Below are 20,856 nucleotides of genomic sequence, written 5' to 3'. Positions count from 1 at the left end.
CCCCTCGCAAGCTGGCGTTCCAAGGTTAGCGTTTGTTGTGTGAAGCGGACAATGACCTCATGAAGACCTGTTTTCCCTCGTGTCCCCGGCTTAGCGAGCTGCGGTAGCGTCCGTGCGGCTCTCGAACACGCTAGTACGCGCCAAGGTTATCTTGACGCGTCTTCACATGACCGTGAGCGTCTTTCCCCACCATCGCCTCCAGACCCACGTTGAGCTTCTTTCGCGGTTTCAACGGCACTCCAGAGGTATGACTCGGGTATTGTGCGTGGCGGAGAAGCCATCGATCGCAAAAGCAGTCGCAAATCATCTGGGCGGCCAAGCCCGAGCAGTAAGTTCAGCATGTCGCATTGACCTTCCACATATTCCTTGAAAGTTCACACTTGTGTTTGATTGATATTTCGATAGCCGGAGAGTATGACAGATGCGTTCAGCTCATGTCTTGGTATTCGATGCAAGGATACGGGCGCCTTCATGGCCTGACGTGCAGATCGGACGCAGGCTGACTTCAGATAGGAAAGTGTCCGCGGTATCCAGTGGGTCAAGAATTACAAGTTTGATTTCCGCTTCCAAAACTGGGGGCAATGCTCTGTAACGTTCACATGCGTTGCCGGACATATCGTTGCGCAGGACTTCAACGATCGATTCAAGAAATGGCACTCATGTCAGCCCGCAGCACTGTTCGAGGCACCCATAGTGTCGAGCATAGCAGAAGTGGGTGATTTGGTTCGTTCTGACGAAGCTGGCTAATCCATATACAGGACAAAAAGGTTGTAGCGAGCAATATCGAAGCGCAAGCCAGGTGGGCGAACATCTTGTTCATCTGGACTGATTGTGATCGCGAAGGCGAGCATATCGGCACTGAGATTCGTGATATTGCGCTGAAGGCGAACCCAAACATGCAGGTTTGGAGAGCGCGCTTCAGCAATATCGAGAGAGCGTCTGTGACACTGCAAGATGTTCATGAGCATCAACTAACGTGACCCAGGCACGTTATACAGGCCTCACAGAACCCGATCCGCCTAGACGAGAAGCAGGCTCAAGCTGTTTCGGCTCGTATTGAGCTAGATCTGCGGCTCGGTGCAGCCTTCACACGCATGCAGACACTGGCGCTACAAAACATGATTCCTCAGCAGGGCGAAGAGCGATTCAAGTTGATCAGCTACGGCTCCTGTCAATTTCCAACGTTAGGCTTCGTTGTCGATCGCTATCTGCGAGTGCGAAACTTTGTTCCTGAGCCATTTTGGTACATCAAGCTCGCACACAAGAAAGACGACATTGAAGTCAAGTTTAACTGGCGACGAGGTCATCTTTTCGATCGCATGGCGGTCGTCCTCATCTTCGAGAGATGTCTGCTCTCAAAGACAGCAAAAGTGGTCAAGATGGCGAAGAAACCCACGAAGAAGTGGAAACCATTACCTCTGACGACAGTTGAACTACAAAAGAATGGAAGTAGATTTCTTCGCATGACTTCGCAAGACGTCATGAAAGTGGCCGAAGACCTGTATACGAAAGGGTGGATCAGTTACCCTCGTACGGAGACCGACCAATTCGATCGTGGTATGGACCTGCGAGCGCTTGTCGGAAGGCAAACACAAGACGGTCGCTGGGGTCCGTTTGCACAGAATCTCATGAACGGTGGCTTTCATCAACCTCGCGAGGGCCGCAACAACGACAAAGCACATCCGCCCATTCATCCCGTCAACTACGTCGCGTCATCTCAGCTCAACGACAGAGAGCGCATTGTGTACGAATTTGTCGTCCGCCGCTTTCTCGCATGTTGCTCTGAAGACGCTGTCGGTGAAGCCACAGACATCGAAATCGAGTACGGAGGCGAGATTTTCCATGCACATGGCCTTACCGTGATTGCCAGGAACTATCTCGACGTGTACCCATACGACAAGTGGGAGAGCAGTCAAGTGCTCCCCCAGTACACGGTAGGTGAAACGTTCGAGCCTACAGAAGCGAACATGCTGGACGGGCAAACGTCGGCACCTAGCTACCTCACCGAGCCTGAACTCATCGCGCTCATGGATGCGAACGGCATCGGCACAGATGCAACCATGGCCGAGCATATCGCCAAGATCAAGGAGCGCGAATACGTCATTGCAAGACTCAAAGCGGGCGGCGCAGCAGCAGCCGCAGATGGCACAGGTGCAGGTAGAGGCCGCGGCAGAGGAAGAGGAGGGGCACGAGGGGGACGTGGTGGGCGAGGCGGCGCAGCCGTAGGCCAGAACAACGGAGGAGGAACGGGCGGAATACAAGAGTTCATCCCAACGACGCTGGGTATCGCGCTTATCGAAGGATACGACAACGTGGGGTTTGAGACAAGTCTCAGCAAACCATTCCTCCGGAAAGAAGTAAGTGGGATGTTGGGCTTTGATGACCCGGCATGCTCGCTAATACATTGGGTAGATGGAGGTCCAGATGAAGGCCATCTGCGAAGGCCGCACTACGCGCAACGAAGTGGTGCATCAGAACCTCGAGCAGTACCGGGCCGTTTTCACTCGCACGGTGCAGCAGATCAACGTCCTCAAATCGGTACGTCGATTTTGACTCGAACTTTTGTGTGTGTAGTCGCATCGCTAACGGAAACCCCACCCACTAGGCTATCACGAAGTATGTTGTCAACGCAAATCATGGTTGAGGCATCATCACGTTGTCTGGTCGTAACGCTCACGTCCCTCGGTTGACGGCAAAAAGCTCCGATGGGTTGCGCAAGCTCTCTGTAGAGTTTGGCGATCTTCTGCGACGGGATGTCTTGCAGTGAGGCCTGTCGGGCAAACACGTGTGTCAGACGGTGGTTGCTGGCCGCGAAAGCAGGCCCCCTCACCATGTGCCTGAGCCTCTCATTAGTAGGCGCATGGCGAAATCGGACCTTTGGATGGTGGGATGGACCCCGCAGCGCGATAATGATAGCGCCAATCGCCGGTGTGGGAGCGAGGCATGGAGAGACGGATGGACAACGTAAGAAGCCGATACACACAGCATGGCGATATGGGGCATCGGCTGCGAACGGAAGCCACGATCGAGATGGCTGAATGCAGCAGCTGCGAACATCGCGACATCGTTCTCGCAGCGTTTCGCAGCATTTCAGACAAAGTACACGGCTTCACCGCATCGCAAAGACACGATACACTTTGTACTACTCTAGCGTTGCCCTGCTTCTTCTAAGCTTCGAGTCCCTGCTGCTGCGAGGGGCGAGGTTTCATGACGCTTGTGCGAGGTGTGTGGCTGTCAAGGACTCAGTCAGCTGCTTCCGAGCCAATCACAAGGCTGACAGGGGCACGAGTCGTAGCTTCCCGTCAGATGCACGTGCCTTCCTTGGAACCAGCTGCCTTCGGAACCAAGGAGCCCTTATCATAGCGACCCTGCCTTGCTCGTACGTAGACTCATAACATAGCCCACACCCGAATATTGAACCTCTTCTGATAGCTCGTTGTACGCTGTTTGCCCGTCTCTGCCTCTACTACCGTTCGCCTCTGCTGCCCTGACACGCTACCTGCATCCTCCCGTTACCGACTCGCTGATCCCATCGCCGATCGCTAAACCTCTCGGAACGGTGAAGGCACAAGCTACGTTGCTGCAGCTTGCTATAACAACCCAACGCCAACGCATATCCGCCCCATAACTGCATTTCGCTTGTCGCACAAAGCAGTTCGACCTCTGTCTTCAATTTTAAACCCAGACTCCTGCTGCAGCCCGAAGACCGTACCGTCGATATCCGACAGTGCAAGCCGAAGCTCCTGGTGCGTTTGCCGCAAGACGAGTTGCATCGCCCTGCAAACTCACCTTCTGAACCCTACGATATCAGAGATTCTGGTTGCTGACTCTTCCGCTCTCCAGACCTCCTTTCCATCCAGCGCGACTCCCGACCAACTCGCGCTTTGACTCACCCGTCAGCCCCTGCCTCCCAACAGTAAACATGGCTGCTTCCGCCCAGAAGCCGATGTCCAACATCGCCATGGCCTTTGGACGCCAGGACAGTGGCCATGCTGCTTCGACCGGCACCCTCCCTACGCCACCGAGTTCCATCTCCCCGACGCTCCCTGCGCACAAGCGACGCCCTATGCCCGTCGTCGGACGCCTGCACACACCAGAAGAGGAGTCTATGGACATAGATCTTCAGGATGCGGTGGAACACGCTGCAGCGCAAGATCAGCCTTCTGCGCTCTCCAAGGAGGCGCTGGCGGGTTTGGATGCGACGCGCCAGATTACGGCGCTGATGCTGGCCAAGCACCACCTGCCAGACATCATCGAAGGCCACGGCGCAATGCCCATCCGCGAGATGATGGCGCATCTGACACATGCGGTGCCTGGCTTCTCTGGGCTACCCCCTGCGAAGGCCCGTAGGCTAGTCGTTGCGGCGCTGGAACATCGCGCCGGCGGCGGTCTGCACGGAGAGGTCAAGTTCGAGAAGGTCGGCTGGGGACGTTGGAGTGTAGCTGGCTCTGGCTCCCAGGCTGCAGGAATGCCCATCGGTGGTAAGCGCTCTGGAAACGGGCGCGCAACGCCGGCGAGTGTCGATAGCATCGGGGGCAGCCTCCAAATACCCAAGTTGCGACAAGAGCGCGACGTCTACTCGGGCAGCTGGAATGCTGGCTCGTGGTCGCCGCACCGCCAGGGCGAGGACGAAGAAATGGCTGACCAGATGTCGCTGGACGACTCTGAGGGCAGCACCGAATCCGACTCGGCTTCCGACATGGATTTGGAGGAAGAACTTAACGACGACACGGATCAAGAAGACTGGGCGACGATGGGGCCTGAAGCTCTTCGCGAGACCCGCCGCGGTCCGCGCCGAGAACACCGCGATTACAACTATCTAAGCCGAACTCAGACGAGCAACCCGCGCTACCGGAGCATATCCGCCCAGGCCCACTCTCTGCCCCAGCCTCAACCTCACCACGGACGCACTGCGACGCCCACGTACAAACCTTTTCTTACTGTTCCACATGCATCCCACGGTAATCACGTCGTGAACGCGGGCTCTCCTTTGACTTCTTCCGTTTTTAATGCACCAGCTGGTGTAGCCGGCTCTGGCGCTGAACGCGACGCCATCGAGGCACTCATTGCTATGGGTTCCATGTAGACCCTTTCCCTCTACAGCATCGCGCTGTATAGAGCTGGCGAACGTTGCGAAAACGCACAAAGCCGTACGAGACACGACTGTTACACATCACATACCCCTCACATTCAACATTAGATTATGGCTGCGCATTTATTTACACGCAGCAAGGGCTGGAAATGGTTTTGGGTCTGATTGGATTACGTTGGCATGCCCCCAGGTTCTCGATCTGCATGGTTCTGGTATGCAATTGGGACGATCCGTCAAGTGCTGATGTGGATCATATTTTGGACATTTTGTTTACTTTCACCGCTTTATTTTTAACAAGAGATTATTGGGCTATGCCGACATCTACCATTTTGCTCAACTCACACCACACTCTTCCGCATTATACGCAATATCTTTATCCATGGTCTGGCGCTTGTCTGGCGTTGTGGCGTATGGTTGATGATAGATGATAGGATGGACGTGGATCACACACAGCTTGTATATAGTCTTTTGTAAAGACAGACACCCTACTCCGCTCATTAACTGGCTGAGATGCTAGTGAGCTTCCATGATGCCGATTATGCGCTTCGGCGGTAATGGTTGACTGCAATACAATCCACGCTCGACATTTCATCTCTCTCAAGGATTTGAAGGTTGGGTGTGTTCTACGAGGTCTAATATCTTCTTCGTCTTCGCCAGACAACTGTCGCCCCCACACTTGATGCAACTGCATTGCTCCGCCCGGGTTCCATACCTTCTATTTGTATGCCTCTTGGATCTGCTCAAACCTCGTCCTTGGAATCGTCTTCAAACGCCACCTTACTCCTCATGAGTGCCTCCACCTTCTGAATGCCGTCGGTAATCGAGGGAATATTGCCGCTCTGCCACAGCCTCCCGGCGAATGTAAATTCGCCTTTGCATTTAAGTACGATAGACTCGTCGCAGCTATCATGTATACGCCCAAGAAGCCGCGCGATTGTATCATCGTTTATAGGACTGAACATGGCTCCACGACAATTGACCACAACATTTATGTATCGCAGGTTCGAAAGTCCGTGGCTCCCCTTGGAGATCATTGACAGAGTTTCCCAGTCGGTATAGGAACCCAGAATGACGTCTACCACAATCTTCCGAATCAACTCGTAAGCGATTGGGAATAGAGCGCGACCCGAAGGTCTTGAGAGATGGCGCCATATTCGGAAGGTGTTTTGGCCGTAGAATATTTCCTTTGCAAGATCGGCGATTTCGGGAGAGATACGGAGATGGTGGTCGAGAGCCGGCAGAACATTCTTCTCGTACCGGTCGACTGTGTCGCGAAATGCCAGGTTGTAGCTTAGTATCTGAACCTTCAGTTCTGTGGGAAGCTTGTTCCAACCTGTAGCGAAAGACGTGTCCAGCGGCAGTGAAGGTATGAGCCATGTATCGTGGTGAGGTCGGAGGTATACCGCGTTGGTGCAGGTCAATTGTGTGACGCTCTTGATGACAGTACTAGCACTGACTGCATGTAACGCCGAGGACGCGGTGACCCAAAGCCATGATCCCGCAGGCATTTGAAGCGGTGTGCGAATGCAGAGAGGCGAGTCTTGGGACAGACCGAACGCAACCGTACATGAGGCAGATGGAGGTGAGCAATCTGGCGGCGCTGTAGTTCCGAAAGCGTGGGCACGCGATGGCGTTTGACTGGTATGGAAGTAAAGCACATCCATGGCTTGTATTTTCGAGAGCCCTGAAGGCAAGTAGAAGCTTACGGAGCAGTTTGTGAGAGTGTGTGGTGGATTGCTCGGTGTGTACGGAACCGAGGTGCTCTATCCTACTAACGGCGAAGAAGCAGATGTGTAAGGGTTAGGCGCCTTGAAAGTGATTAGGCAGTAGCGTAGAAAGTGAAATGCAACTCGGGCTTCGAGTACACAGCTTGGTATAGCACCCACATAAGTCTCAACCCCGAAGCCCACAGAATCGTGAAATTTCTCTCTCCAGTCACTACCACGAACTGTTGACCACAGCGTGTAGGTGAAAGCCTTTGTTCGAACAAAAGAAAAGACTTGCATTGAGGCCTTCACTTATTACAAATTCGAGGCGCGAGGCCTCGAACGAACTTGATCGGGCGCATAGAATTCACAGAATGATGTCAAGAGCTGTATAAACTATGATTGAATTAGAACAACACATGAATGCGCTGTGAATTTCACTGCATTCATTGTGAGTGATCAGCTTCACAGCGAGTAGACACTAGTATAAATCTGAGTTCTATACCAAGATGGAGTTTTGTCACTAACCTCAGCCTTTGTTCTCGAGGCTAATCGCTCCTTCCAGAGATATCTCAAAACGATCACATCGTCGTAGTATTTCTTGAGAACGAGGTGCACATAGTGCAAGAGCCATGTCCGCCACAACACCTGAGACGACCTCAATGAGCGTACAGAGACGGACTTCAGGGCAAGACGAGGAGTTTGAAGAAGTGATAGAAATCCACTGGCCCATGGATATACCCAGGCAAGCTAGTTTCGCCGTGTACTCGTCCCAGCCGTTAAACATATCGGCACCCTGCTCGATGCAGATACACGCGTATACACCGATTCGTATTGGATCTGACAGCAAACTTACGGTTTCGCCGGCTGGCCCTGCAACACCAGGATTCGCAAAGGGCTGGAGAAATTTACCAACCGAACTGAAACTCGAGATACTTCGCTATAACCTCCTGTATCCCTCTCCACTCTGGCCAGCAAACATTAATACCGTAATACGAAGGGAGCTGCTCCCGTATCTCAGGATGACACCAGACGTCGCAGAGATGGCTAAAGCTGTGTTCTACCAAGAGAACAACTTCACCATGCAGTTCACCAACTCTCTAGTATTCCCAAACTCGATATTGGCTAAGCCGTCCATGAGTATACGGCCTCAGCTCCGTCATATCACTTTCCAGACTCGTCTGTGTGAATTCGACTGGCAAATACTACGAGCAATGTCGGGAAAAGATCGTGCTGGTTTCACGGGATTGATTCATCTCAAAGTGAGATATTTGTCAGGTGAGCATGCAGCAATCCTAGAACTTGCTAAGTATTGCTCGCCAAGGGGGCCCATATCTTTCGACGAGTGCTATTTAGCGCGCCGAGGGGAACCCGTGCATCTGCCGTTTGATAGCGTAGTCATGTTTGATCGGTCGGGCTTTGTGGGAAGTCGAAACCCTGAGGAGGATGAAGCGCAATGGGAATTGACGCGACGCGTCGAAGGGTTTGTCACGAGGGATATAACCTTCAATAAATAGCAAATGTGAAATTTAGTGGAGACTATTGAAATTGGATTAGTTCATTGTGTGCGTGCACGACACCTGCATTGAGTGAGACGACTGCGGTTCCGGCGATGCCTGACGGGGAAGGTGACGATGTGTGACGTCATCACCCGATTATCTAATCGCCAGCCCCCGTCATACCTGCGTCTGCTGCTAGTGAAGGACTAGCTGAACCCAGGTTCACTCCAGGCTCTAGATATCACGAAAATCGAAAACCGCATCGTCCATATTTGGTCAAGCGATCAAGTAGCATCGCGAGAAACAGCACCCAAAATGGTGATTGGCACCTAAGCACATCACGCATAGGTAATAAGTGGCGTTGGCTAGTCATACCAAAGGCAGGATTTTGATCTGAGTAAAGGTTAAACATGAGAGGAATACATCTTGCAACAAACAAAGTGCAGGCCGGAATGGTGATGCATTTGGTATTAAAGCAAGTCAAGATTTGCGGACTTCGCCCTCTCCAATCGTGCTACGTACCAACTATACAAATTGACAACCCTGCTATTTCCGGACCATGCCCTGCAACGTCTCTTGGATAATTTTCGCGCAAGAACCACCACAAATACCCGATCCGTCGCCACCCGAGCATTCCATACCTCGGACCTCGAACACGGTCTTCTTCGCATCGACGTTGCAGGATGTACCCGCGAGCCGCTTTTCAGCATCTTTCTTGCGCTGTTCGAGTGAAAGTCCACGCCAACGCCCTGAATATGAAAAAATACCCTCAGCCATGAAGCACGCCTCATCTTCACCATCATTTCCAAGAGTAATGATGATCTTGAGCACCTGGGGGTGGAAATACTGCTGCCAACGCACAGGATCCTGTGCCGGAGTACCCTCGGGGACACGGGTGTCACCCTCCTTGCATTTACCCAAAGTCAACGCAATCTGAGGAGGCTTCCATCTATAGGGGACTATGAACAGCCAATCGCCATCTGGCTTGAAGATATCTTGAAGGTACCGAGGGTCGCCATTGTAGAGCTCCGGCTGAAATCGCAGATCTACAGTCAAGTTACGTATCAGTGACGCGACTGGCGGACTTGGATACTTGAAGCTATACATCGCTCTACGAGGATTGAAGAGTAGCGTGTTCGTTTTCGATAGCCCGATGACAAATTCGTTCTCCTTCCAGTAGACATCCATAGCTAGGTCGTATAGCCGTTTGTTGATGCTAGCAAGTCGAATGAGACGAGCCATGTACACTGAGTGCATCATAGATGTGATGGGTTTGTCAAATACAAGACAATATCCAAGAATTTGCATCAACAGCTCGTTAGATAGGTCCAGGAGTCTCGACTGGACAATCGTGGTTTGCGACACCTCGGTTGCCATTTCGTGAAATTCGATTCGTTTAGGTTGCTGGTGGGCCGCTCTTCGGCTCACAGGGTGAAATAATTACGCCTGAGGGAAAGAGATTAATATATAGTAGAGGGATAGAGACCCCCTTTATGCACTGTGTATATTCACCCAAAGCCTAGACGGACGTCCAATGTGAAAGCTCGTTCAGCGTCAGTAGAGTTGACTTCGTTTCACTCGTACGCAATGAACAACTGCGTAGAACAAATGGGTAGACCCCAAGTCAATCTGACGTCTTTCAGCAAAGTGTCTGTTTGCCTTGACTTCACCGTACCGGGCTCACCTGTGGCCATCCAGATAAATATGTGCTGAATTTGCTCCCTCAGTCTCCCCCAGTCTCTCCGAACAACTACTCACATCAACCACTAAGCAAAACACCACAGCATGAACGGAGACAAAGAAACCAACGCAGGGTCTTTCAAGGATAGTAAGTCTTCCTATTTCATCACCCTCCATCTCGTACGCTAACGAGTTTAGCGAGCGTGTGCGATGAGGCCTCCTCTGCTCCTGCATCTTGGAATAGTTTACCAGAAGAGCTGAAACTGGCGACCCTTGGCCATCGACTCCACATTGATGGTACTCTCACGGCCATAACTCATCCCATCCGTGCAAAAATGGCTAGCTATGAGGCTTTGCTCCTCACCAGCAAAGAGATGAATAGACTAGCCAAGATTTCGTGGGGAGAGAACCAATTCCTCCTCGGTTGGCCGAGCGCTGGCCTACAATACCCGCGACCGCCCACGTCTCTCGCAGAACAGGTTCGGAACTTAACCATCGAGATCTTCGTGGATGGCCGACTAGGTTGGAACAGGACGAATGAAGACCCCAGATTCCCGTACTCATGGAATGTCCTCCTCGACACCGAAAAGAGCTCCAGGCTGCGTCGAACAATACGGAAGGAGCTTAGAGGGAACGGGAATCCGGCCGTCGCCTGGCAGTCAGAGTTTCTCGCCCTGAAGGAGCTCACAGTCGAGATTATATTGGCTTGGGATCTAGATGACTACCACAACCACAGAAACAAGATCGGTAGGATTTGCGGCTGCATGGACAAGGAAAAAATCGAAGAGCACTTCGAAGGCTGTCGTACATATCTCAGCACCCGCAAGCTTACAGTCAAGGTCCGTGGTCTCAGATGCGGAGACTATTCAACCGATGGAGATGCTGGTCCCAACACCAAAGCCTGTCCCAACGGATGCGCTGAGAAGATTGCGACATGCTTTACGGATCTCGTCGAAATCAAGGATTGAATTGACCGTATGGACGAGAAGGACGATGGTGAGGTCCTTTGGGGACGTTTTTATGGAACGGTAGTCTTGGAAAGAGTTTGTCGACTTAGTAAGCTCAGAGCTCTCGAGGGGAATAGGACAGTTGGCTAGATGTTTCCACGGCCGACTTGGTTCATAGGAAGAAGTTTAGACGGTTAACAGAACAGTACGTTCATGCCACTGCTGCACTCTTAGCTTAGTGCACTGGGCAGCGCCCGTCTTACACGATACATGCTAGCCCTCACTGTCAAATACCACTTTGCTTCTTCCCTGTGTACCTTCATCAACCGCACTTCCAACCTTTCTGACCACTTCTTTGTCGAAAAAGGCAACACCTAGCTCTTGACTTGTGAACCAACTCGCCCGGTCTAGATTCCCGGAGCCTAGGACGAGGACTTCGTCATCTACAATAGTCATCTTGAGATGCGACTGTTGGGGCTCTCCTGCTTCGTTGCCCCTCTTCTTGGGTCCATCGATCGGCTCGAAGTATGATACATGTAGGCGACCGGGCTTGGGAGTCGCCATAGCTGCTTCCTCATCGTTCAAACTGCCACCGTCGTGGGTCAGCTGTTGATAGCGTTTGATGAGCTTCTTGATGCAGCGTGACGTTGTGGTTCCTGCTGTGACCAACTGCTCGAGTATCATGAGACGTTCCGAGGTCAGAATGCGTACGTCGATGCCGCGTGCAAGCGCTCTGAGAATGGCGGACAGGACAGGTGGCGCAGTGACATTTGGCGTCTGAATACGGATGCTTCTCTCAGCCTTTGCGAAGAGTGTGAGTATGAAAACGTTCAGAGGCGTTGGCGGAGCTCGAAGGGTGTCTTGAGCTCCAACGAAACTAAAGCGCGGATTACGACGGTGTGGGCTGGGAAGGAAGACGGTATGTATACTGCGAGCCGACAGTAGTGCAGACGATTTCAGCGCACCGTGAAGCTTTACCACAGCGCTGTCGGGAACGTCGAGACTCGTCGGAACATCCTCTCGCCGCTCCCAGAAAGTCCGATAGAATTTGAGGAACTGTTCGACAACAGGTCCAGTAAGGGTGACGGCACCCTCGAACCATTCTTCCCAGCTGATGTTGCAACTTGGTAATACTGCCGTCTTCCGATCGACGATGATGAACTTGGGATGCATGACACTGAATGGTAATATGAATATGGACTTAATCTCGAGGTCCAGTCCATTGAGCTCAGACGGGTCAGGCAAGCCCAACTTCTTCACCCATGCTGAAGGCGGATACGTCTGTCCTGAAGTGGCCTGCTTGTGAAATAGCTTCTGAAAGACCGAACTGGAAGAAAAGCAAAGTCGAACTCTGATCTTGTCCGTCCCTCTCCTGACAGCCTTGTCGGAGAGTCTTCTCAGAACCTCGTTAAGTGTTTCTAGAGTCGTCGATCTAGCCCAGAAGCAAGTGACCAGAATAAGCTCGCGGCTAGTAGACTCGAGAAGAGGCACTAATGAGTCGTAAATTGCAGATCCAGTTCCAGTCATGAAAGTGTCGAGATTAGAGGTGGCGATCAGGGACCGCGGATAGCGGGCATAGTAGCTTGGGTCATCGTTCGCATTGGCCGGCGCCGCAGCATCAAGGGCTGAGATGAAGGGCTCGTTGAAGCTGGACACGACAGGGGATGGTGTTGTCGGTGCCATAGTCCTTGTATGCGAGATCCTCGTTCAGAGCAGCGATGCAGCAGTGATGGAGAGGGAGTGGTAGCGAGATTCGACTGTTGATGGATGACGTCGGGTCGGACCTGTCGCGACTGCCATGAGGTAGACGCGTCAAGACTAGGCCCCATCCGGAAAGCTCGGCAGGGATCATTGGGGAAGCTTTAATCCCCGCCAAAATTTCGGAAGCTCTTCGCAGTAGACAACATCATCAACACCCCCGCGGTATCACACGAACGCAGCCTCGACTAGCTTAAAACGATTGGCTGTAACCGGATCCATCGATCATATACCTCACACTCTCGAAACAGAACGCGCCGTCCACACAGGCGCATATTCACCATGCCAATCTCCATCCTCCCACCCAGCGCACCTCTCCCACCACGGCGCGATGCGAACGACGAATACGACGACTCCGATGTGGAAATGGAAGACGATGACTTCGCGACTTCTGGCTCAAAATCGATAGTAACGCCCGGCGAACACATAACCTCAGACCCTCAATGGATGCGCGGCCACGGCACCTACATCCCAAGTCTTCCTCCCTCCTCCACAACGATAATATCGACCGTCGCCGGTACCCTGCACAAGACCAATAAACTGCTTTCCGTACAACCGCTGCGCGCTCGATACCAACCCGAGATTGGCGACTTGGTCGTAGGACGCATAATGACAGTCGGAACGAAGAAGTGGAACGTGGACATCGCAGCGCCAATGCACGCAAACCTGCCTTTGTCGAGTATAAACTTGCCCGGTGGAGTGTTGCGACGCAGAACGACAGTAGACGAACTGAACATCCGGACATTCTTTCAAGAAGGCGACTTGCTCGTCGCCGAAGTGCAGAGTCTGCACCAAGACGGCACAGCATCCCTCCACACGCGATCGCTCAAATACGGAAAACTGCGGAATGGCTTGTTTACCAGTCTAAGTGGCGCAGGCGGTGGCATACTGAGTCGCAAGGGTGGTGTAGTGAGGAGTAGGCGGCAAGTGTTCACGCTGAACACCGCGGCAGGGGAAGTCGACATCGTACTTGGTGTCAACGGATACATTTTCATCAGCAAACACATCGCGACGAATGCGGACCCGAAAGAGGTGGGTATCAACAGGCTGGACGAAAGCGTGACCGAGACGCTGTATTCCAGCCAGAACGACGAGATCGAGCCAGCTGTTATGCGGGAGATTACTAGGGTCAGCACATTAATCAGGGGATTAGTAGCGTGTGGCGCGAAGGTGGATGAGGACATGATCGTCAAGGTATATGACGGCGCGGTTGAGCTTGAGGCAGAAGAGCAAAGTCTAGGTGGTGTGGAGAGGGGCATTGGCGCCAAAGGTGTCGTGGAAGCCGTGCTTGGACGTATGGAGGTGGAGGCCGCCGGCTGAGGATAGACGAAGTTCGAAGCATCCACAAATATTCAAAAGTAAAAGACATGGGCATGTCATGCCGCTCAAGCATCGGATCTATGCGTCCTGACGGGTTGTACTCGCCGAGTCGCTAACGAGCAGCTGCAGCAATCATTACGCTGTAACATGTAGTCACTTGCCAGAAGTGTTCTAGCAACAGCACTCACGGAGCGCACACAGATCGCGCACGCCGAACAGAATTGTAAAGATAGTCAATCATACATTACTCATTGTGCAGTGAACACATAATACCCCATCTAAAATCGTATATGTAAAACATCGGCCCTGTATAAAGCGAGCGGAGAGAAAAAGTCTCGACATGAACAAAACTCCGAAAGTCGGTAGGCACACTGCCAATCACCCTTCCATGACCAGCAGACCCTCCCTCTCCAACCTCCTCAGACTGTCAATATCACCACCGGCCTCTATAACAGCCTTCATAGCCGCTCGACTAAGCTTCCTGCGCTTATCGGCGGCTTCCTTCTCTCGTCGTGCCTTTGTCTTGCTGGAACCGCTGGGTGCGACACCTGTGAGGATTTTGCGGCTGTCGTCTGGCGTGAAGTTGACGAAGCCAACACCGCCATTATTTACGCTCGTCTGCCGTGAGGACTGTTGGGAAGAATGGCTAGACTTGCGTCTTGACGATTGGCTAGAGCGATGATGACTTGATGACTTAGAACGATGGAAGCGGGGTTCGACGCGTGGTGAGGGAGAGCGCGAGACTGGTTGACTGGTGGACGGCACTTGAGGTTGCGCATAATGGTGTGATGGTCTGTTGTACATGGCACCATAGCTAGCCATATCGAACGAGGCTGAGGCTCTGGGGGCCGAATAGCTCTCGTTCAGAGCGCCGAAGTCGAATGCGGCTGAGTCGTAAGAGATCCCTAGTCCTTCTAGTCTCACATTGTGGCTCGTAGATTGTAGATTGCTTTGACTAAAGCTGGTGGAATATGGCGGCTGAACGGTGGGATCGTTTTCATTCCACCAACCTGGTGTCTCAAGGCTATTACTAGCGTCGCACGAGGCTGAGAAACTAAGATCGAGGGCTGGCGAGGTGCCAGAGCCCCATGTTGTCACGGGTAACTGGAGAGAGGAAGGCGGGGTCTGCAAGGCTGAGAGAGCCGCACTTGACGTGCTAGCAGAGCAATAGGCGAGTCCCATGTTAGCGTTGAAGCCGCTGTCAGAATTGCTAGAATTTCCCATTGCTGGCGATGCAGATGGAGTCAACTGGTAGTTCGTATAGTTTGACCTGTCGCTGGGCAGGCTCGAATAATCGTTAGTGTAAGCCTGATGGTGATTATGGGCAACACCGCCATTGCTGCGCTCTTGCTGATCCAGATTGGAAGAAAGCGGGGGCGAAGCGATACCATGTGACGAGGCTCTCGCGAAAGATTCTGTCGGGCTGTTCGTCTTGCGAGTCCACGCATGAGCGATGGACGATTGGAAATGAGATGATTGCATCGTCTTGGCCGAGACTGAAGGATGTGGTCTCTTGGTAGACTTGGTAATGCCGCGATACTTCGGTTGACCGTGAGAGGAAAGAGTCTTTTTGACAGATCGTCCAGAAGGGTGGGGTCGAGATGTAGGAGGCTGAGAGGTGGACCTTGAGTGATTTCTCTCCAGCTCAAAGAGACCTTCGAAGTTTAACAACTCTGAGTCGCTACGAGAATCAATGCCGGAAGATGATGCAACATAGAAAGAGGAGGCAGGATCATCAGATCGAAACGAGGTTGCGTTTTGTGCGTACTTTTCGAGAGCCTTGTGCCAAGCAGCTTGTGTTTCCCGATCGAGTATAGGCTCAGGACCAAAGCATTCGCTTCCATTTGACAAAGACGGTTCGAAATGATGCGTTGTGTTATCTGAAGTGGATTGCTTAGGCGTGCGGTCATTGAAATGATGGAGTAAATCTGTCTCGACATATTGTTCGAATAAGCGGTCCAGGTCGACTGCTTCGACCTCTTTGTCGCTGGTCGGCCGTATTGGCATAGTGTCGGTAGAGTGTCGATGTTATAGCGATGAAAGGAAGTAGGTTTGCAGCGTATTTGGTTATGTTGACCGACAATGGATAGGCGAGCGAGTGACGTTGAAGGATGTAGCAGAATTGGTGGCGAGTAAAGGCGATAAGTAACACGGTACTTGTACCTGACTGATGGATACGCTGTGATGGTTACAGGCCTGCACGAACTACTTCTGTAACGTGCCAATGATGCACCGTAACAAACATGCTAGACAAACCTAGACTAGAGAGACTTAATTTTGCATCCAAATATGGCAAAATACCTTACCAGCCATTTCCTACTCGGTGTACATTCCAGCTATACTTAGCGTAGTAGGTCGAATTGGGTTGACCCGGGGTTGGCATGGGGGGACCAAGCCCCAACCCTTTGGTTTCAGGTAGCTTTGAGGCGTTCGCACCGCCCGTGCCTCACAACCTCTCGAGCCCGCGACTAGGGTAATTGAACATGTCGTAATGATGGTAGGTACGTGCCCATGCAGCCACATACCAGCCGTTGGGTATTCTCCCTAGGTACGTTGCCCATGCCGCAGGTACCCGTAATACGACAATCGGGTTGTAGATGACGTTCTTTGTTGTAATGTCTTTGTGTATACAGAAGCTCGACCTGCATATGAGTGAGAGGTAGCGACCTGAGGGTTGTTTCAGAGGTAGAAGTCGGAGGGGTGCCTGAGCAACTTCATGAGGGCCACAGCTCAGATTGTGTAGACACCACGTGGATTACGATATCTTCAATGCGACAAGACGGTCTCGCCTGTTCAGTTACCGAAAGCCTGGTATCCGGCAAAGACAGATGCCGCAGACAGTTTCGAATCGGCGATTTCGAATTAGGTCTGCAGATTCTGAAGAGTGGATCGATGGCCAAAAACAGATGCAGGAACGGGGATTTCCAATCGGCCAGGATGTAGCTAGTGCAGGAACCAGGGCCGTGGATCAAAGGCAGTTGAGCGTAACAACGTGAGATCTGCAGCACGGTCAATCTGATGTGCACTCCGGGGCGTGCACGTTGGGGGAGCCGCAAGGACTCAGTATGGGTGGACCTTCCAACTTCACGAGGTTTAGAAACAATTTGAAACTGTATCTTAGGATCGAGATGATAGTGTTTCGATGTGCGACAAGACTGCCAGGCCTCGCTTTTGTTCTCACCAAATTGTGACGGCATTGTCTCCAGTCTCTTGTGTGTGGTTTGATCCTGGGCACATGGCCAATGCAGAGACTCGTCATCCTATTTCGAATCGGACTGCGCTTTTTGAGTGACTGATCGGCGTCGGTTGCCACAAACCTGATGGAGGAGGTGATGGCAGAAAGTACACGTTCACGATGGCAGCGTGGTGTTGAGGCTTGCCCAGGCGCGCACGGGCGGTTTAGCGCGTCGTACGAACAGCTGTGGGTCAGCCCCGGACATGGGCAGCTCGCGAGTCTCTGGAGTGACGACTGTACTAGCACAGCACCGACGAGATCGACGCTCCTCTTGTCGTGTTTGCTGTTGCAATTCTCTTGCCTACCTCTGTATCCTACACCAGCGCCATGGATCCCGATGCGCCCGTGGCCAATGAGCCGGAGCCAGGAGTCTTCCGTTGGATCATGGGCTTCCTTCTGGTCGGCGCATGCTGGGGGCTTACAACACCGTTCATGCGCAAAGCTGCCATGTGAGTCTCAAGCTCCGTCATATACCATATTCTGCCTGTCGTGGTCCATTCCAGAACGCGTCCAGAGCTAACTTGTATTCGCCAGGAACTACACGCCGCCCCAACGCCCCGCCCTCACCGATCCGAACAACTCCTGGCTGAAGAAGAAAGTCTTGGGCGTACTCTACGCCGTAATTGGCGTCTTGAGCAGGCCAGCGTATGCGATACCGCTGTTGTTGAACGTTACCGGCAGTGTGTGGTTCTTCATATTGATAGGCAAGGCGGAATTGAGCCTCACGGTGCCAATCACCAACAGTCTTGCGTTCCTGTTCACCGTGTTGGGAGAGTGGTGGGCAGAGAAGAAGGTCATCAGTCGGGGTACGTTGTATGGCCGTGTATGCACGACGAATGTGGGCTAACACCAAACAGACACCTGGATAGGCATGGCCTTTGTACTCGGCGGGATCGGATTATGCGTCCAGAGCAAATCTTGATCAATCTACCTAGAATTCTACATGGTCGTTACCAGTCCCTCGCGAGCCTGTTGTTCGTATCCGTCCCGTTCGCTGCTGTTACTCCCTTGGACAATCTCGAAAACCCTTGTTCTGGTGGCTGCAACCAGTTCCTCTCGTCGTACTTCTCCTCGCCCTCAATGACGTGGAACGTGTAGATGTTGCGGCTCTTGCTGCTCGTATTCTTTTCCGACTTGTGGAGTATGTTACCATGGATGAGTACTAGAGTCCCGGCCTTGACCTCACCCATGTCGTATCTTTCCTCCTTCTCCACCATCTCGTACTCCTTCTCGCCGTTTGTTTCCTGCTTCAAGCTTTTTGGAAATCTGGCGCCCTCATTGTCGATGAAGCCCGTGCCGTTGCCTGTTCTTACAAACCTCTTCTCAATGGCAGCACGCTTATGACTCCCAGCAGCGAAGCTCAGACAACCATTCTCCTGTGTCGCATCCTCGAGCGCATACCACCATCCAACCGCGCTTGGCGGATCCGTGTACAAAAAGGTGCTATCTTGGTGTGGTGGTACTGCGCCGCCTATCTCTGGCTGTTTGCAGATGACCATGGATTGCAGGACACGAGGGTCGCGGAAGCCGAGGGAGGAGGCAATGGCGGTATTGCGGGCGGACAGGGACATGCTGCGGAAGGAGGGTGAAAGCTCGTGGAGGTAGTGCCCGATTTTGTTGATGGCGCGGTGTTTGGGTTTTGTCAGCGAGCCAGACTTGTCGAAGGCGTCTGCTCAGATGTCAGTGCATTGTCTTGAGTTTCCGAACGTGCTACATACCCTCTTCAAAGAAGAACCGTACCTTATCGCCGGATTCTAGGAAGTAGCTGTCTCCAACGTGATCGGCGCCGTCATCGCCACCAGTCGAGAACTTGGTCATAGGATGGTCGTCGAGTGAGAAGTCGTTGAGCATCTTATTCGTGTCTTCCACCAACTGCTTGACCGTATCTTGCGACAGAGCATCCGGTATCAGTAGGTAGCCGTTCTCATTGAAGAAAGCGAGCTGCTCGGGCGTGAGCCCTTCGGCGGTTTGCGCAGTCATGGCCGGATGAAGAACTAGAATACGGATACACTGTGGTATGAAGGATTTTGCAACGACAGCTATGTACAAGTGACTGTTCCCCAGCTATCGCGTGCAGGCCGTGGATAAGCGTCGGAGTTGGCCGTAGCCTGGCGCGATGCCATGTGCTGCCCCGCTATCGTCCCGCGTTGTCGGGCTTAATTCCGCTCAGAACCAAGCCAGCCAGCCTAATACCAAACGCGTCGCGATGTGAGCAGTCCTCGACCCATCCATCGCCCCCATCCGCGGCCCCCATAAACGATACCCACCACTAGCCATCAAAGATCCGAGCATCTGGTCACAGGTCCTCCAACCCGCAGTGCCACGAAACGATAGCTCGTCCTGCTGGCTCATCCCCAGCAATAAAGAGGCACGACCGGGCCCTGGCTTCAATACCACGCGACTTATACCCACGCTAACGACAACTGTGGTCACATCGCAATCCCGAAAGACAGGAGACGAGCACACCGAGATGCAGGGAGATGAAATGTCGGGTCGTGTAACTCCAGAATAGCTCACCCAGGCAGCAACGACGCCATGACCTCGACCCGCGAAGGCTGTCACCCTTGCGTTTGCGGCTCTTACGACCCTGCACGTGCACACTTCCCACGCCGAGGAGACGACTGCTGGCTGAAACAACACGTGGAGGCTCAGCGGGCTCGCATCCCTCCGCCCGTAGCTGGCCCTCCACCTAGCCATGCATGACATAGGGCTGATGTGTAGCGTGGAACGCCCTCAGGCCCGGAGACAAACAACCTCATCGTATCCCGACTGCATGTACCTGGCGGCATGAAACAACAGGGTCTCGGGTATATGGAAGCCATGGCTCCGAGGGCTCACCGTCTCTACTAATGTTACCGAACATAACTTGAGGGATGCGATGAACAAGGGCCTGCTGGAATACGCTACTTTCTTCTCAACGTGCCCTGCGGAATCATGTCTCCTCCTTAAATCGGGTGTTCAGACTTCCAAGGTTCGCTTCCTCAGTCACGGCAACCTGGACGTCTACATTCAAGATTGGCTCAAGGCTATCGCGGCTAATGGCAAAACGGGAATACCGCTCGAATCGACTTGCGAATAAAGGTAGCTCCTTCATTTACGTTGATTGGCTAGCGCACCTGACCAACCCTTGTTGTTGCTATAAACGCAACAAAGAACCTTGACTCGCGCGAGTAGCACGCCAGACTCTCCTACGGTTACCTCGAAACCATGAAAGGAATAATCGTGCTGCCTGCTGGGAGCTATGTTTCGTCTTCAAAAGGATGAGCACCTGCCAACTGAGGATATATTAGCCAGTCTTTGTCAGATCAATGACGTCCATGTCTCCGACCTACAGGACAACGATCGAAATAAGCACTCCATAATATTGGATCCTGTCCGTCAGACGGCACGGCAGCTTTCGTGCATCATATGTATAGCGTCATGGCAGGGCTGCTTATCACACGACGTCTTTTGAGAGCTCAGGTACAAGGAAAGGGTTTCATTGCTCCATCTATATGATCATACCATCCGAAACCCACGCCTCCAGAAAGTTGCCCGACAAGAACTTCGCCTGTCATCAACTTCCCATCCGTTTGCTTACACTGTACCTCAATACCCCTGATGATGCAGTACTAAACCT

The 20,856-nt window shown here is 52.6% G+C and overlaps 9 protein-coding genes across 9 annotated transcripts; 5 read left to right on the top strand and 4 right to left on the bottom strand.

The window, feature by feature from the left end:
• Window positions 1-247: 247 nt before the first annotated feature.
• On the top strand, window positions 248-2,644 carry J4E90_001899 (uncharacterized protein; the record flags this gene model as incomplete). Its single annotated transcript, XM_051431483.1, has 6 exons — window positions 248-328; window positions 514-711; window positions 759-937; window positions 986-2,357; window positions 2,413-2,538; window positions 2,606-2,644. The coding sequence occupies 6 exons, from the start codon at window positions 248-250 to the stop codon at window positions 2,642-2,644; spliced, it is 1,995 nt and encodes a 664-aa protein (XP_051294617.1).
• Window positions 2,645-3,922: 1,278 nt separating this feature from the next.
• Window positions 3,923-5,086, top strand: J4E90_001898 (uncharacterized protein; the record flags this gene model as incomplete). The annotated part of the gene is made up of 1 exon (XM_051431482.1): window positions 3,923-5,086. One exon carries the CDS (start codon window positions 3,923-3,925, stop codon window positions 5,084-5,086), a length of 1,164 nt encoding a protein of 387 aa, XP_051294616.1.
• Window positions 5,087-5,832: 746 nt separating this feature from the next.
• Window positions 5,833-6,600, bottom strand: J4E90_001897 (uncharacterized protein; the record flags this gene model as incomplete). Its single annotated transcript, XM_051431481.1, has 1 exon — window positions 5,833-6,600. One exon carries the CDS (start codon window positions 6,598-6,600, stop codon window positions 5,833-5,835), a length of 768 nt encoding a protein of 255 aa, XP_051294615.1.
• Window positions 6,601-10,082: 3,482 nt separating this feature from the next.
• Window positions 10,083-10,945, top strand: J4E90_001896 (uncharacterized protein; the record flags this gene model as incomplete). The annotated part of the gene is made up of 2 exons (XM_051431480.1): window positions 10,083-10,125; window positions 10,176-10,945. The coding sequence occupies 2 exons, from the start codon at window positions 10,083-10,085 to the stop codon at window positions 10,943-10,945; spliced, it is 813 nt and encodes a 270-aa protein (XP_051294614.1).
• Window positions 10,946-11,197: 252 nt separating this feature from the next.
• Window positions 11,198-12,607, bottom strand: J4E90_001895 (uncharacterized protein; the record flags this gene model as incomplete). Its single annotated transcript, XM_051431479.1, has 1 exon — window positions 11,198-12,607. The coding sequence occupies one exon, from the start codon at window positions 12,605-12,607 to the stop codon at window positions 11,198-11,200; it is 1,410 nt and encodes a 469-aa protein (XP_051294613.1).
• Window positions 12,608-12,964: 357 nt separating this feature from the next.
• J4E90_001894 (uncharacterized protein) lies at window positions 12,965-14,002 on the top strand (the record flags this gene model as incomplete). Its single annotated transcript, XM_051431478.1, has 1 exon — window positions 12,965-14,002. The coding sequence occupies one exon, from the start codon at window positions 12,965-12,967 to the stop codon at window positions 14,000-14,002; it is 1,038 nt and encodes a 345-aa protein (XP_051294612.1).
• Window positions 14,003-14,380: 378 nt separating this feature from the next.
• J4E90_001893 (uncharacterized protein) lies at window positions 14,381-15,339 on the bottom strand (the record flags this gene model as incomplete). The annotated part of the gene is made up of 2 exons (XM_051431477.1): window positions 14,381-15,106; window positions 15,334-15,339. The coding sequence occupies 2 exons, from the start codon at window positions 15,337-15,339 to the stop codon at window positions 14,381-14,383; spliced, it is 732 nt and encodes a 243-aa protein (XP_051294611.1).
• A 2,225-nt stretch (window positions 15,340-17,564) lies between these two features.
• J4E90_001892 (uncharacterized protein) lies at window positions 17,565-18,159 on the top strand (the record flags this gene model as incomplete). The annotated part of the gene is made up of 3 exons (XM_051431476.1): window positions 17,565-17,686; window positions 17,772-18,043; window positions 18,095-18,159. The coding sequence occupies 3 exons, from the start codon at window positions 17,565-17,567 to the stop codon at window positions 18,157-18,159; spliced, it is 459 nt and encodes a 152-aa protein (XP_051294610.1).
• A 28-nt stretch (window positions 18,160-18,187) lies between these two features.
• On the bottom strand, window positions 18,188-19,217 carry J4E90_001891 (uncharacterized protein; the record flags this gene model as incomplete). The annotated part of the gene is made up of 2 exons (XM_051431475.1): window positions 18,188-18,906; window positions 18,956-19,217. 2 exons carry the CDS (start codon window positions 19,215-19,217, stop codon window positions 18,188-18,190), a joined length of 981 nt encoding a protein of 326 aa, XP_051294609.1.
• Between the last annotated feature and the right edge of the window lie 1,639 nt (window positions 19,218-20,856).

The sequence above is a fragment of the Alternaria incomplexa genome, assembly GCF_024043165.1.
Source record: "Alternaria incomplexa strain BMP 0042 chromosome Unknown scaffold_2, whole genome shotgun sequence".
Classification (NCBI taxonomy): domain Eukaryota; kingdom Fungi; phylum Ascomycota; class Dothideomycetes; order Pleosporales; family Pleosporaceae; genus Alternaria; species Alternaria incomplexa.
Note: the sequence above shows the minus strand (reverse complement) of the source record. Positions and strands in the feature narration are given on the sequence as shown.